Genomic DNA, 15282 nt, shown 5'->3' with positions numbered 1-15282 from the left:
GTTGGCAAAAGAGCACATTATATATGTTCTTAGATTACACTAGGTACCAATATTACACATACACAGCTGCTTTTTGTGTTCAAGAAATAAATATAATCCAGTCTGAGAATCCTGTAGTTAAAAAATCAAGACAAAGAATTTACACACAGGATTGAATGACCCAACTCAGAAATTTTTGCCAATACAGGTTAATCTGAGCCTACATGTCATCTCAATGTGACAGCTATAAGTTGGTTTAAAATTTAGTTTTCAAAAATATTTTCAATATTTATTATTTTAATTCTGGATATTCCTGCTATCTTACTTACACGTTTTCTCCACTTGAATTCCTCTTTCTTCAAACCATTCTAATTTTTGGCTTTGACAATGTAGTCTGGAAAGAGACATCAAAAATTAACCACATGTTATGAGCAAGGTGGTTTTTTTCTCATTTGATTTTGTCAAATTTAGGAATTCATTAACTGATGAAGACTTTCTTAAATTATGATACATGGAGAAAGGCATGAGTCAATCCCAATTTTTAATCAGTTTGGAGGTTTTTTACTACTTTTAGCTGTCCTTTGCTATGTTTCTTTTTAGATTTTTTCACAGCAGATTTGAGGCAACAAATCCTATTTTCTTTCTGAAGTAAAATTTTTCCATTTTTAAATCCCTTCTTGGATGTTTTCCATGCTTTTGGTCAGAATCTTTTGAAATTTGATAAGTAGTTTGTCTAATTCTCATCAGAATCTGTATTACTTTCCTTCCCCTATTTATTTGCTCAGATTTATTGATTTTGTATGCACACATTATCTGCTATGATGACTGAGTTTGTCTTCTGTTAATTTAGTCAATTCAGAACTCAGTGGTGAGGAAAGTGTCTCAATGTGTTTGCTCTAATATTGTGGTTACTATTTATTAAGCTTACGGTTTCTCTTGCTATCGCACCACTCAATCACCCAATTGTTGAAAACTTTCTGAATATCCCCATAATCTTTTCTTGGATTGAAATAAATGAAACTTTTTGTTCAATTTGCAAGATTTTTCATTCCCATTTGGCTATGTTTCCCAAACATTTATTAAAGTATTAAGAACAAAACATATCGCAGACCTTTCATAAACACCCAATTGCTGTAATTTTGCTGTAATAAAGTTGCCCCTTGTTTCTACTTCCCATGTTTTAATCCATGGAGATATTTCATTCCTTAATCTGTAACTACTTCATATCTTAGGTAGTTCCTGTGTGACATTTTTCAGCAGCATTTTCAAAGCATATTTGTGGTGTTAATCCTTTTTTTTTTTACAAATCTGTTTTATAATTGCATATTCCCAGGAATTTCAATAAATTAGTTGAAATGTAATTTCTTTTTCATAAGTTTCCTACTGTTATTCTTTAAACCATGATATCTGTCAATTACAATGTATGTATTTGTGGTTACTAGTCTGTATTTTCTGAATCCTTTATTTAAATTTGATAAAGTGTCAGCTATTTTCAAAGCATTAAGTACAGTATCTTTACTTAATTAGAAATAATGTTTTTATAGTAGCAAAATTATTTCATCTAATATTTCAACTTTGGCTAGAACCTTTTGATCCCCAAAAATCTCAAAATTATTAATAAGATAGATTTTCTTTACATACAGAAATTTAATCAATAAAAGTGAATAACCTTATATATTAATGTCACTATCTAAATCAGCTTTTAAAATCAGTTATGACTGGCTTATCAATTGAGGTGAACTTTGTTGTTATTCAAACACAAACCAACCTTTCCAATAAATTTCAAGACAGTCAGCTCAAGGTCTTTTATGTTGTAGGTGAGAGCATCATTGTGTTTCATATTCATTCTCAACCTTCCCTGGCAGTTTACCTTTATTTATTCTAGCTCCAAATCATCAACACTGCTATACTGTTCCTACAAAAATAGGTGGTTTTCTTGGTCTTCTTCATGATTGATATTATCAGTATATATTTTACTTCTAGATTCCTATTGCACACACAGATACTCAAAACCTTATAAAGCTGAATAAACCTTATAAAGTTTTTACTTTCAATCTATTTCCAGAAATAGAAAGTGAAGCTTATATGAGATTATTTTCTAATGAAATGTTCTACAGTGTTCTGGGGTTTTTGTTACAAAATTTATCTATTCAATATGGAAACACTTCTATGGAATGAAAAATTGTAGTGCTCTGAAAAAATTATAATGACTTATCAGCTCCACTATCACAGGGGAAAGTCATCTATTATTGAACACTTCAAGAACTACTTGATATGAACCCTGCAGAATTACCTTTATACTTCAGACTAGTTAAACGTTAGACGGTAACTTAAAATCCTGGCAAGAGGAATTTGTTAAAAAACTTAACAGCTTCAATTCTGCTTGTCCTTCTGCCCTGCCTTCCCAACACACTGCAAGAGCAATGTGTTTAGACAACAGACTTTATATATACTACTTGTACACTATTCTAGGTTTATGGTATGTAGGACTCAATGAGATATTCAAGGATAAATGCAAATAAACAGAATTTTGTCTAAATTAAACAACACTCTGTGTGTGTCTTTTAGTGTATTCATCCAGTTGTGTATATCTAATTTTTAATTTACTATGCTAGGAATTTGATAGAAGATGCTTTCAAAAGATGTGGTGCATAATGGATTGCACAAATCTTGTGGGAAGAACTAGAGGATCTCATATTTGGCACTTCTAAAGCAGTTGGAGTTTTGCACTGCTACTGCAAAATAAATGATTCATATTTAGCCTCTGACTATACAGCTAAGTAGTCAGCAAAGGAAAAGAAGTGTGATGAACATAGGCTGAAGTGGAATTTTATAATTCTGTTATAAAAATACAAAAATTTTGTTGTGAACATTTGAATTTTTTTATATGGAAGTTATTGATTCCACATATCCGAAACCTTATTAAATGTTCTGAAAAGCACATTAAGTCTGTGATGCCCTTGTGTATTGTTGTATTTAATCCTCTACAGGAACAAAACCATAATGCAAACTGCAATGCTGAAGAACAAACACATGTTAAAGGGAGATGGCTATCCTGCTCATTTGAGTTTGGTTTATCCGAGTTTTTGATTTATCCAAACTCAGTGTACTTTTTGCTATAATAGACTAATTGAACTCCATACACCAATTATTTTCATTATGGGATATTTTAGATATGATGTGATCTGCACAGTTGGAACCTTTGCACACTGCAGACTGGCTGTATGAAGAAGCTAACTCCACTTTAATATTCTAATTATATATATATATATATATATAATGATTAAAACTGAAATTAGTACTATTAGTTTCAAATGTACTGTTCATGTGAGTAAAATAAAATACACTTTGGAAATACCTTGCCCAAGAGATATCAGGCAAGTTTTTCACAGGGTTTCACAAAACACACTTCAATAATATTAAAAATCCCTTCTGATTTTTTGTATATTTCAATGGTAGCTTGCTTGTGTGAGAGCTACAATCTCTACAGAGGAGACCACTTCCATTATTAGTTTCAGAGCAGGCACAATCTAAGCTTGTTATTTAGTTTTATTTCAAGAGCTTGAGTTAAAAAGGGCTCTTTATCAAGTGATTAGTGTTTCAATTTGATGCCTGCTGTGGTCAGTAGAAGTATTTCTATTTCCTTCTTCAAAGAGTGGCAAAGAACAAAAAGATTAATTTTAACCTCATCATTGGTTGAAAACTGGTCTGAGTTATCAGCATGAAAAAGTGACCATATTGGGTGTAGTCAGTTTGGCCACACTGAGAACAGGTGTTTGTGCCAAAAAAAGCACTAGGACAAGTGGTTCCCTACAGCAGTGTCAGGAAGCTGGCACAGAGTGATGCTCTGGCCAGCATCCCCAAGGAAGCCCAGGCACCCAGAGATCCCAGCAGCCAGCACCTCACAGGTTATCTGCCTTTCACAGGTTTATCACAACACATTACCATAAGAGTACTCAAGCAAATAGCATGGACACATTTTTGTGTTTGACTTCAGTGAACTTGTTATTCAAAAATATTTAACAAAACTTCAGTGTAAATACATGAAGTATGATTTCATGTGAGTTGCTTTGAAATTACTGCTTTGAATTCAGAGAAATTGAGGAAGATATAAACCCTTGTTTCTGTGTGCAAATATTAACTAGAAGGTTGCACATCACAATTTTTAATGTGGACAGGGCAAACTGAACTATTTTGTGAAATTTATTAGTAGAATCTTTGCCTAGTTCCAAGATTACATGGGTTTGAAGGATTTCCAGTTATATGCTTCATATAATCCTACTTGCATTCTTCATAAATATTAAGACAAAAGGACAATTAAATAATTTTAGCCTGATTTCCTAACAGCAGACACCAGACTTACTGTATTGATGTGTTTCATATATTTTCTCTATACATAATGAAATAGATAAGAATACTGTAAGCCATGCTGCTTGGACACTTGCAAAATATTAGAACATATACAATAAGATTATAGATGGGAAGTAAATCACAGTGGTCCAGTAGCTAAAGCATTTACATGTGCCCTGTAACTGGGAGACATTTTGTCTTTGTCATATCATCATATCCTTATGCAGTACAGCATCTTGTATGCCATCCAAAACATTTTGTACTTGCCCTGTCAAAGACAAAAGCTGTGATTAAATGGATGGCTGGCACTTGCTCTATTCTGAGCCTTTCTGTTTTCCTTTGATTATCCTTTCTTCACAGCTTCCAGTTCCAAAAGCAATGTATACAGTGGACTATAATGAAAATGCAGTTAAAATAAAGGTCAGTGGGACTGAGTTGTGAGACAATCATTGTTCTTCATATCTTTCTCCTTGCTGGAAGTGTACTGGCTTGACTTTTTCCTGGCATCATACACCTCATTTTTACAATGCAGCAGCTACAAAACTAAGATATGCTAAAATAAATGGGCATGACAAATAAAATACTACCCCAGAAAACTGGAGCTGCAGTGGGCCTCCATGGCTACAATGGCACTGTCTTATTTTAAGAAAATGCTTGTCTAATGCAGATGGGTGTCAACTGAGTGATGGTAAAGAATATTAGAACTTCCCCAGCAGATTGTTATTTACAAGTTGCTCCTCTTAGCTATCCTTTCCTAGTGAAGACTATATAGAAATGAATAATTGTATATCATCAGAATCCAGAATTTACTTTCCTATGGATAAACTCTTGTCATATTTAAAAAATAAGTAATAAATTATATAAACAAACAACATAAATAAAACAGTTAATCGAATTTAAATGTATGTCACATCTTTAAAATCCAGGAAGTGTGTTATGCTGGAAAGTAACTGAATACCTGCCTTTATGAGACTCTGCCTGGAGTACTGGATTCAGCTCTGGATAGCCAACATAAGAAGGATGTGGACCTGCTGGAGTGAGTGCAGAGGAGGTCATGAATATGATCAGAAGGCTGGAGCAGCTCTGCTGTGGAGATGGGCTGAGAGAGTTGGGGCTGTGCAGACTGGAAAGAGAAGGCTCTGGGAGACTCATTGCAACCTTCTGGTAACTGAAGGGTGCCTGCAAGAAAGGTGGAGAGGGACTTTTTAACAAGGACATTGTAGAGACACAGCAATAAGACAAGGGGTAATGGCTTTAAACTGAAACAGAGTGGATTTAGATGAGATATTGGGAAGAAATTATTTACTGTCAGGGTGGTAAGGCTCTGGAACAAGTTGCCCAGAGAAGTTGTGGGTGCCGTATACTTGGCAGTGGTTCAAAGATTGAACAGGGGTATGAGCAACCTGGTGTAGTGGAAAGTGTCCCTGCCTGTGGCAAGGGGATTGGACTCTAAGGTGCATTCTAACCCAAGGCATTCTATGATCTCTCAGCTGTATCTGAACAACAGCACTATATAAAAAGAGAAGTGTGCAAAGAAAAAAAGAAATGTCTGCACCAGCTGTCTGAGACTGCTTACTTCAGACAAAAGTAGCACATATTTAAAAAAAAAACCCACCCTACTTAAAACTTGCTATAAGGCTGTCTAGAGACAAGCCCTAAGTCAGAGAACTGTTGGACAGATAGACTCATCTGTGAAATGAACAGAGTCACCGTTGCAGAGGCCATCTTCAGAATGAGGTCCAAAATAGAACAGATGAATAATCCCCTGGACATGCCTGTTTTTCCTGCCCCAGACCGCTGCAGTACTGTCCCCAGCCATGCCTTCCCACCTCTTCACATGCCTGATCTAATTCCAAGGTGAGTCAGAGATGTGACATGATCCAACAGGGAACTTCTCTGCAGTGAAGTAATTTTCAGCTGGATCAGCTGATTGTGCAACCACAAATGAAATGGATCAAATTCCAAATCTAATACAAGAAATGTGGTGGCAGCACATAGTTGTGGGCACAGGGCAGTGTTGCTACATTCTCTTTCAGCTGTAGATCCCCCAAAATTAGATGCAATTTGAGACTGTACCTTTGATCTATCTGCCTTACTTTTAGATAGCTAACTTGGGCAGCAGTAGGAAATAATACAAGTATTTTGAACTACATCCAGTAAAGATGTAGTTCACACCTGTTTATTAATAGCATATAGATTAACACACCTGTTTTTAATAGCATATTCATTATACTACTCACTCATAAGGTGGAAAAGCTGGTTTCTATAGCCATTTATGTCTGAGAGGGCAAACCCCACACTTCCTGGGAGAGTGCCCTACCTACCACCCATTGCTGTGCCATGGAAAAATGATTGAGCCATGAGACAGGGAAAAGAGAGAGATACAATACAATACAGAGTTTTGGAAGGATTTCACACTATGTCTACAGTAAAAAAATCATTACAGAATCAAAATATGAGCCATGATTACAGACCCTTGAGATGCTTCCTGGTATAGACTGCCTTTTTACAAAATGTTGAGTAGGGTACTGGGAAGGAAAGTTGGGTTGGAATGCTTTTAGGCTGAAAGCAGTCTAAAACCCCAGTTCTCCACGAGTGTTGTGTTAGCTGTTCCTACAGAACTACTGAATAAAAGCCCTGCTTATTTTGAAAGGTTTCCTACAACTAGTTTTGAACCCATCAGAAAGAAGGGATGAGAAAGGAGGGGATAAAACAGGCTCAAAGAGCATCTACCATATTTCTTTTGTGAAGATAATGGGGGATGATGAATGGGGAGGAGGTAAAGCATCCTCTGAGGATATCTAGTCATTGAATTGAGGTAGAATCCAAAGACAACATGCAATTCCTTACAAGTAGTCAGATCTACAGAGTAGATCAATGCTGACCTGCATTAGCTGCTGAAAACTGTTTCTATGGATAGGTAAAGAAACAGAACTAGAGGTCTGAGAAAAAACCTGTAGTAAAATAACAATGTGCCTAGTGACTGTAAATCCTTGAGGGAAGAGGCTTGGTGTGCAGTTTTCATTTGATGTGTCAGAAGTCTGCCTAATGCATGCAATCACATTCATTATTGAGCGTGGTTAGTGTTATTGATTCCATCTAGTGTTTCTGCCCTCCAAACAGCTTTTTTTATTTCTTGTTTGCACGCCTGTGATAATGCCCCTATTGCTCTGTGTCTCTTTCCCCAAGTGTATACATGAGCCTAGTTTAACTTAATTTGCAATCTAACTAGTTCAGAGTAATTGAACAGTACTAAAAGGCCTTAAGGTTAATGATTTAGAATTTTATGTGACAGCAAGAATAGGCAGAACGTGTCTTATCCTATGAGTCATATTGTTAACGTGGGACACACCCCACTGAAGCCAGCAACAGAGGCTTACAAAAGTGGAGCACCAAGATAGGCAAGCAGAGGCCACGGGATATTCCAGGCCCTGTGACCAGCTGATATCGGCTGCTCTCCATGGGATGTGACCGCGGAGAACGGGTCAGGCTCCCGAGCGATGCTCTGAGGGATGCTGGCATAACCACCGGCCTGCCCCTTGCCGTCAGGCTAACCCATGTCACAAGCACCATGGCATTACCAATGAAAAGATTTAGTCAGACCAACGTATAGGGAAGCTCCAAAACTCCTCCATAGAAAGCAGATGTGTCTGGATACAAAACCGTCTCGCCTCCCGAGCAGGGGGGAGGAAAGAGCTCCACATAAGTAAACAATATAAACCTCCGCCTAGCGTAGCCGTGCCGGGGCTAAGATGCCCGCCTGGGGTGGTGGGCGGGCCGGGCCCGCGTGTCGCTGCCGGGCCCGGGTGTCGCTGCCTGGCCCCCGCGGAAGGCGGCGGGCCCAGCCCCGGTTCCCGGCGTGCTGCGCGGGAGGCGGCGCCCGGCCCTGGGAGGAGGTGGCGGCGGAGCTGCCCGGGGCGGGAGGAGGAGCCGCCGCCGCCGCCGCCGCCGAGGGCTGCTCTGTCTCGCCGCCGCCGCTGCTGCCGCGCCGCCGGGAGGGGCGGCCGCCCCCCGCCCCGCCATGCCGCTTTTCGCCACCAACCCCTTCGACCAGGATGTGGGTGAGTGGCTCCCGCGGCCCGGCCTCCCCCGAGGTAACCCCGCGGGCGGCCGGCCCTCCGAGCCGCTCTGGCTCCATCCCCCGCGGGCGCCGGCCCGCTGTCCCGGCCCTGCGCTGCTGGGCTCGCTGGCGCCCGGCCGGGCAGCGGGAGCAGCGGCGGCGGCCCGGCGGGCGCGGTGCGGCGGGAGCGGCCGGGCCGGGCCGGGCCGGGCCGGGCGGGCTGGGTTGGGGCCGCGTCCCGCCGGGGGCCGGCCGAGGACAGCGCCGGGGCCCTTGTGGCCTTGCGGGCCGCGGGGCTGAGCGCGGGGATGCTCCTGGGGGGCGCCTGGCCTGCTCAGCACGAGTACCACTGCAGCACAGCAAAACAAGTAGTGCGAAAGGTCCGCGCCGGAGTGTTTTTGAAAGGCTTAACAGTAAAAAGCACCATCTACAGTTGCTTCACAGACAGGCATGAGAAAATCATTAAAGCATTTTGTATTTAGTTCTCTGAAGGGGATTCCTGTGGGAGCTTTCTCTTTTCCTTTCAAGTAAAGCTTGCCGTGCTGAGCTCAGGTGTTATCCCCACCTTGCTTGTTCCAAGGCAGACTAGATGGAAAGGAAGTATCTTGCTTTTACACTACAGAAATTGTACTTAATGCTGATGTGTCGAAACTGAAGATAAAATAACATATAGATAGTTAATAATTAGTTTTGTGTGTTTTATTTGAGATTGTGTAATATGGTTTGGTTTTGACCTGCTGCTGACGTCTCTTTTGCTTTGAGCCATTAAAGGCTTTGTCTGGGGAATCCCATAATATAAAGGGACTTTTTCTCCTGTGCGGATAAGTACACCCCTTGGTTATTTTCTTACAGAAGTGTAACATTGTATAAGTCTCTTGAAACTAATTTCTTTAGTAGTATTAAACTAGCTGTAACTTTCAACTAAAGATACATTGTTTCTAAATGTTTATCAGACGTCTGACGTTTAGGCTCCAATTCAATTCTTCCAGCTCTTCAAAGAAATACCAACTCAAAACCGTTTGAAAAGTATGTAACCTTTCAGGAGAAAGGATTAGTGCCTAAAAAAAGTACTGAGACATAAATTCTGTATGTATGTTATGAGAAATTCTTAGTTTATTGCATCAAAATAAGACATAGCTCGGTCTTCTCATTTTGAACTGTTAACACTTTTAAACTGAAGACTGTGCTCCAATTCATGATTTTGTTGGTAGCAAACTTGACTGACTTATTTTGGAAAGCAGTAAATAATTCTTCTTAGTTATTCTGCTGTCTTCTAGTGTAATTTGGCAGCTGAAAGTGAGGAAGAGATTGTACTGCTTGCCAGTTTTCCATGAACTATTAGAGAATTATTTGAACTAATAAGATTAAAAAGTGATAGGCTCAGGTTCTGGCAGGTGTTCACTTTTTTCTTCCTGGTGCCTCCGGCTGGCAGGGAAGCTCAGACTGCTTGAAGGGGTCTCTAGAGCTCAGTTCACTGGATGTGCTCCTCAGCACTGCCAGTCTCAAGGCAGGGCAGTAGCACCCATCAGTTGCTTTTTTCCAGGTGCACAAGATGCCAACCCCTTACCTACTGTGCTTGCCTAATATGATCAACAGGGAAGAATTTTCAAAAGTGTTATTCTGTAAACCATATGAGGAGATAGAAATAACCGCTCAGTACCAAATCATTCTTGGAAGAGAAGAGAGTGGGCAATGAGCTGTTTTTCATTGGTAGACAGCCTCTTTCTTTTGGTCCCTTTCATGGTGTCCTGAGGGAGACTGAAGGAGCAGCAGGTTGTTCAGCTGGTGACAGCCTACTTTCAGGAGCCTGCTGCCTTTATCCATCACTTAACTGGATTTGTGCCAGGGAGATGGGAATGATGAAGTTTCCCAGAAAGCGTCCCTGGGCTCTTCTTCTCTGGGGCCCTTTGGGAATTTGCTATTATCTGGATGAATTTTTTGGCAGGCTTCATAAGACAGCATCAGCTGTAGAGTGAGCTATCATGTTCTCAGGAAACTTCCAAAAGTTGTCAAGACATAGTGCTATTTTTCATTTGTTTTCTGTGAGTGAAAGTTGAGTGCTCTGCTTTTGTTCTTAACCAGCAAGAAAGTTTTCTTTTTAAAATCAGATTCCTGAAGCAGAAAGGCAGTCAGCAGCTATTCTTAATTTCATATGAATTAGGACATTGGTGTAGTTGATAGTATTGCAATAGCTGTGCATTCTTGTCTACTGAACAGCTGATCAGCACTGGGGAGTAGTTGGAAATTATCTTGGAATGATTTAGGATAATGGATTGCAGAGAACATATCTGGAACTAAATTGTTTTCCATCATTTTGAGGAGCATAAGTATGTCTTACATTCAGGACAAATTTTTCAGTTTGTCTGGCCAGCTAGCAACATTTGGCTAGTCCTGATAGTATGCTGCTGCATACTACGTGAACCTGGTCATCCATAATAGTTTACCATTTGTGCCAACTGTTTTTTTTTTTGGTGTAGCTGGCTAAAGAATGTTGTTTAAGACTGCTATTAAATTAATAATACTAAAGAATGCCCAGAGATTTGAGAAGGTTAACCATTGTCATCCTCAAGAGTCCAAATCTCTGGATGAAGCCCAAATACTTTTCATTTTCTGAAGTTTCTTTTTTAGCACATTTAAGACTATTTCAACAGGAAGGGATGCTAATCAGTGGTGACACAAGTTTTCACAATCAAGTTGGGGAACCTTTGATGATGTGCCCAAGTAAGAAATGTAATAATGGAATTTAAAAAAAGAAAAAAAAATCACCAAGAATTGGGTCTGTTGAGAGTATAATTAAGAAACTCTAATCTTCCATTTAAGCAGTTAGAATTAAAAATGTGCTTATTAGGTTTGTAGGCTTTCTATTTCTGCTATATTTTTCAGTCTTAATAATAAAATTATTCCCAGTGAGTTGTTCCTGAGAAATGCAGATTTATCTGTAAGTTTGACTCAGGTAAAATAATGGTGACATTTGCTTTAAGAACCAAAAGACTGTCTACTAATCTGTCATGACAGGCTTATTAGTAATGTAGTGGTGCTTAGGCTAGGTTTGATGAAGAATTTACTGCTAAAACAGTTCTCAAGTGTCATTTAGATATTATCTCAAGAATAAAATCTGTAACTCAGGTTCTGGTATAAGGTGTCATAGAAATCACACATGATATTAGGAGAAGGTGTTAAAAACATGGGGGATTGGCTTGTTTTTCTTTTTCCTTACACACAGTAAAGGATGAAGGTATTTGCACTTGCTTTGGATGTTACTCTGGATGGTTTGAGGCAGCACAGGATTGAAAAGAAATTCAGGCTTGTTATTACCAGTAATAGGAAATTAAGCAGGTGGTTTAGTAAGATAGTAGAACTTGTAATCATTTTCCCCGTGTTTTATTAACTCTAGCAGTTGTTGATAATTTTATCCTATCAACTCTTCAAATATTTAATAATATTACATATGATCAGCCAATAGTTTGATACTCTTATTATGTATGAAATGGTTTGACCATGATTCCCATGGTGCAATTTCTTGAAATAAAATCCTCTTGCTATTTAAGCTCATTGTTCTTTAGATTTATCCCCTTGCTTAGTCAACATTTTCAAAATGTCCAGTTACATGTCTCTCTGAGCTGAACTTTTTTGTTGGGTCAGGTTGGCCAAAAGAAGGGAAAATTGTCATAGAATTGAGTTCCTTGACCCCAGATCATTATGGAGATTGAGTTTCTTGACCCCAGATTATTATGAGTTCACATCTGGCTGCAAAGAAAGATGAATTCCAAAGATTGGTTCAGCTTGTCATGAGACTGACACTTTTTTGCCTGAGTTGGCCTACTGTTTTTCTCAGCTTTGTTTTACAAAGGACATTAACTGTGAGCTAACAGAGAGACCGAGTAGAAAATGTGTGGAAAAGGAGCTATATCCATCCCCCTTTTCAGTAATTTATACATATTTATGAAAAACAGGAGCTTCTTACCTAAAGATACCTTTGGTGATAGGTCCTCAGTGAAAAACAGCAATGCTGACAGGGTAAGACTAAGTGGAATACCCCTTCAGTGTATCAGCCAACAAAAAAAAAAATCTTTTCCACTGTCAATTAGCAGGCTGTCAGTTCAGGTGGGCACTTTGAAGCCAACATAGGCTGTTCCATAGTGAAAGACTGTACTTTTCTGGTAATTCTTTCTTTTCTCCCAGGGAGGAACTGTCACTTAAGTAGTTCTCCTTTCAGCTGTGACAGTGTGTATTATAATACCAAAATTTAGAAGAATCAAAGTAGATCTTCAACATGTAAAATCTGTTCCTCTAACCAATAAAAATAACACTGCATACCTGATGTGGAAAATTAAGTTTCTTGCTGATCTTCCTTCTGAAATTCTTCTTGTACTGTGGCTTGGCTTGTGGGCTTCTGCAAGTATATCCTGGCACCTTTTGTTCATATGACATGCCTGTGATACACCTTGTTTACAGACTATTCATCCTTCTGATGTATCTCTAATGTGCTCACCTTCCTGTTGTATTGTAATATTTCTGGGTGAAAGGTAGTGCGAGTTCTGTGGATTTGTTAGGGTTTGTGTGAGAGATCTAAACATCTAAATTATTTTTGCTCAGCTAGTCTTACAGTTTCAGCCTTTTTTAACCAGGTTGTGAATCCTTTTGTCTTCATTCTGCTCAGTTCATTGAGCTGAGGGATGTTCATTTTTGCTGGGCCCCTGTAAGCACAGTGAGATCCTGCACGGTTTTCTGAAGGAATGGGCTGAGGTGGCCTCAGTCACTGCTGCTTGCTTTGCCTTGGATCAGCTGCAGGGCTTTCACCTCCTGCAATTGCTCCCAGAAGGACTTGGGAACACTGCACATGTACAGTTAAACTGCAGAAGTTGGTTAATAGCTTTATCAAAGTTAATGGTACATGGAATTCAAGTTTCTCTCTGTGGTGTCATTGCCTGTTAGGGGTGATTTTCAATCTTGTCTGAATGGAGTCTGGTTGGACATATTCTTCTTGTGCAGTTCTGAGCATGTTAGTGAAATGCAAAGTGGTAAATATTCAAGTGATGGCTTCTGTAGAATGGACCAACAAATGTACTTGTTCTTTTTATTTGACAGACAAAAAGAGCAAAACTTAAGTGCATTTAACTTCAGTGATGGGGAGTGGCATGAATCCAAAGTTCTCAGCAAGTCCCTGCAAAAAGAAAGAAAAAATTGCAGTCACTTTAGTCTTTAAGGGCTATTTAAACTATATTGTGTTGGAATTTTAGTGTTTGTAATTTCATAGGGAAGGGGAAATTCTTTAGTTAGCCATGTGAAGAAAAGAAAACTTTGAGCAGAAAAGGAGAGAAGGCTTAGGGGAGTATTGAATTTTTCATTAAATCTATGTTATTTATAATGATATAAGAGATTTTTGAGGATTTTTATCATGCTAGAAAGTGGTTGTAATATGAGTTTGTGAGTTGAAGACTTTCTTTAGCCATTCTTTTGAAGACTTTCTGTAGCCATTTGTCTCTTTGTAATTGAAGTTACAACTTCAGTATTTCATTTTAATGATGTCCAACTGTGAAAATGATGTTACATCCATGAATAGAGTAATAGCAAATAATAAGTAGGATGGTTGAAAACCTTATATTGGTAGAATTTTCTGACAGCTTTTACTGCTGCTTGTTTTAACTGCTTCAAATAATGTACATTTTAAGTGTTGGGTTTGAAGGTATTTTGATCTAGCTTTGTTATTTCTTGAAATTCTACTAGTTTTAACATCTTTGAGACTTCATTGCAGAAAAATAGCTCAGTTCTTAGACTGGGGTTTTTCTTTCAAAATAAACTTCACTAAAAACTGAAGCTTGGGAAGCTCAAGCCTGCCAAGAACTCCCTCTGAAAATGGTGTTAGCAATGGATAGTCACTAAGTTTTCTGCCCTTAGAAATGCATCATGTGGTTCACTGCAGTATCCAAACAGTCATGAGAGTATTTACTCTTGCAAATTTCTGTTAAGGCAGTAAAATGCTATTGTTAAGATGCAGAACTAAGGCAGTGACTAGCACATATTTCCATGGCAAATCTGCAGCAATATTTATATTCCTTCAACCAGCACCTAAAGCATCAACTACTAAATCTGGCAATGGATTTTTTTCAATGTGCACTACCTTTCTTCTGGCTAATAGTACTTTGTAAATCCGATGATAAATTTCTTTTAGGACAGGCATGTATTTTAGGTAATATTTATTTTTATTTCTGAGAAAAGGGTTTTTGTTTTCTTTCTTCTGTCCTAAAATAATCAACTGCAATTGTGTTTTGAATGTAATAGGGAACTTCAAATAGAATCAGAATGCAAATAATTTTTGCTTTGCCTATAATTTATAAATAATGCATAAAACCAGAGGAGCAAACAGAATTTTATTAAGGCTCCAAGCATTCAGGTTTGTGTAAATTAGAGGGAAATGGGGCCTCAACACACTTAATGAACCTTAGGACACAAGGAGAGGCAGGGTGATTTAGGTATCCCAAAAAGCTGTGCAATAGCCTGTGTACTTTCAACGAATGCATAAGAATTAAACTCATATATTTAGATCTTTTTGGCCTGGCTTCTCATTCAATAAGTGTAACTGTCTTCTGGATTTTAGGTACAGTATTTCAGTGAGATATTTCATTTCTATGGCATTTGTAATGAGGAATGATGTTTTCCTTAGAAGCCAGGTGCTATTCAGTGCCATGAAAAAAGATACAATATATGTTTGGAAGAATTATTTCAGCATGTAGGTGCTGTATTTAAAGGACATTATATTCTACAGATTATTGAGAAGCTAAAGATACAAACACAGCTGAGATTTCCATCAAATGAGGTGCATTTTGCTTCAGAATGTTTTATTTGTTCTGTGTGTGATTTATGACAATGTTTGTGTGGTTGGAGCACCAATT

The 15282-nt window shown here is 38.7% G+C and overlaps 1 protein-coding gene across 1 annotated transcript in view; it reads left to right on the top strand.

Annotated features, from left to right (window-relative positions):
* Positions 1-8251: 8251 nt before the first annotated feature.
* The window catches only part of STAM (signal transducing adaptor molecule), a 33052-nt gene continuing 26021 nt past the window's right edge, over positions 8252-15282 (top strand). The window contains exon 1 of the mRNA XM_036405992.2: positions 8252-8390. Within this exon, the coding sequence (XP_036261885.1) occupies positions 8351-8390 (40 nt within the window). The 5' untranslated portion in view covers positions 8252-8350. The remainder of the gene's footprint in view (positions 8391-15282) is intronic.

Source organism: Molothrus ater, chromosome 1 (assembly GCF_012460135.2).
Source record: "Molothrus ater isolate BHLD 08-10-18 breed brown headed cowbird chromosome 1, BPBGC_Mater_1.1, whole genome shotgun sequence".
Taxonomy (NCBI): Eukaryota; Metazoa; Chordata; class Aves; order Passeriformes; family Icteridae; genus Molothrus; species Molothrus ater.
Note: the sequence above shows the minus strand (reverse complement) of the source record. Positions and strands in the feature narration are given on the sequence as shown.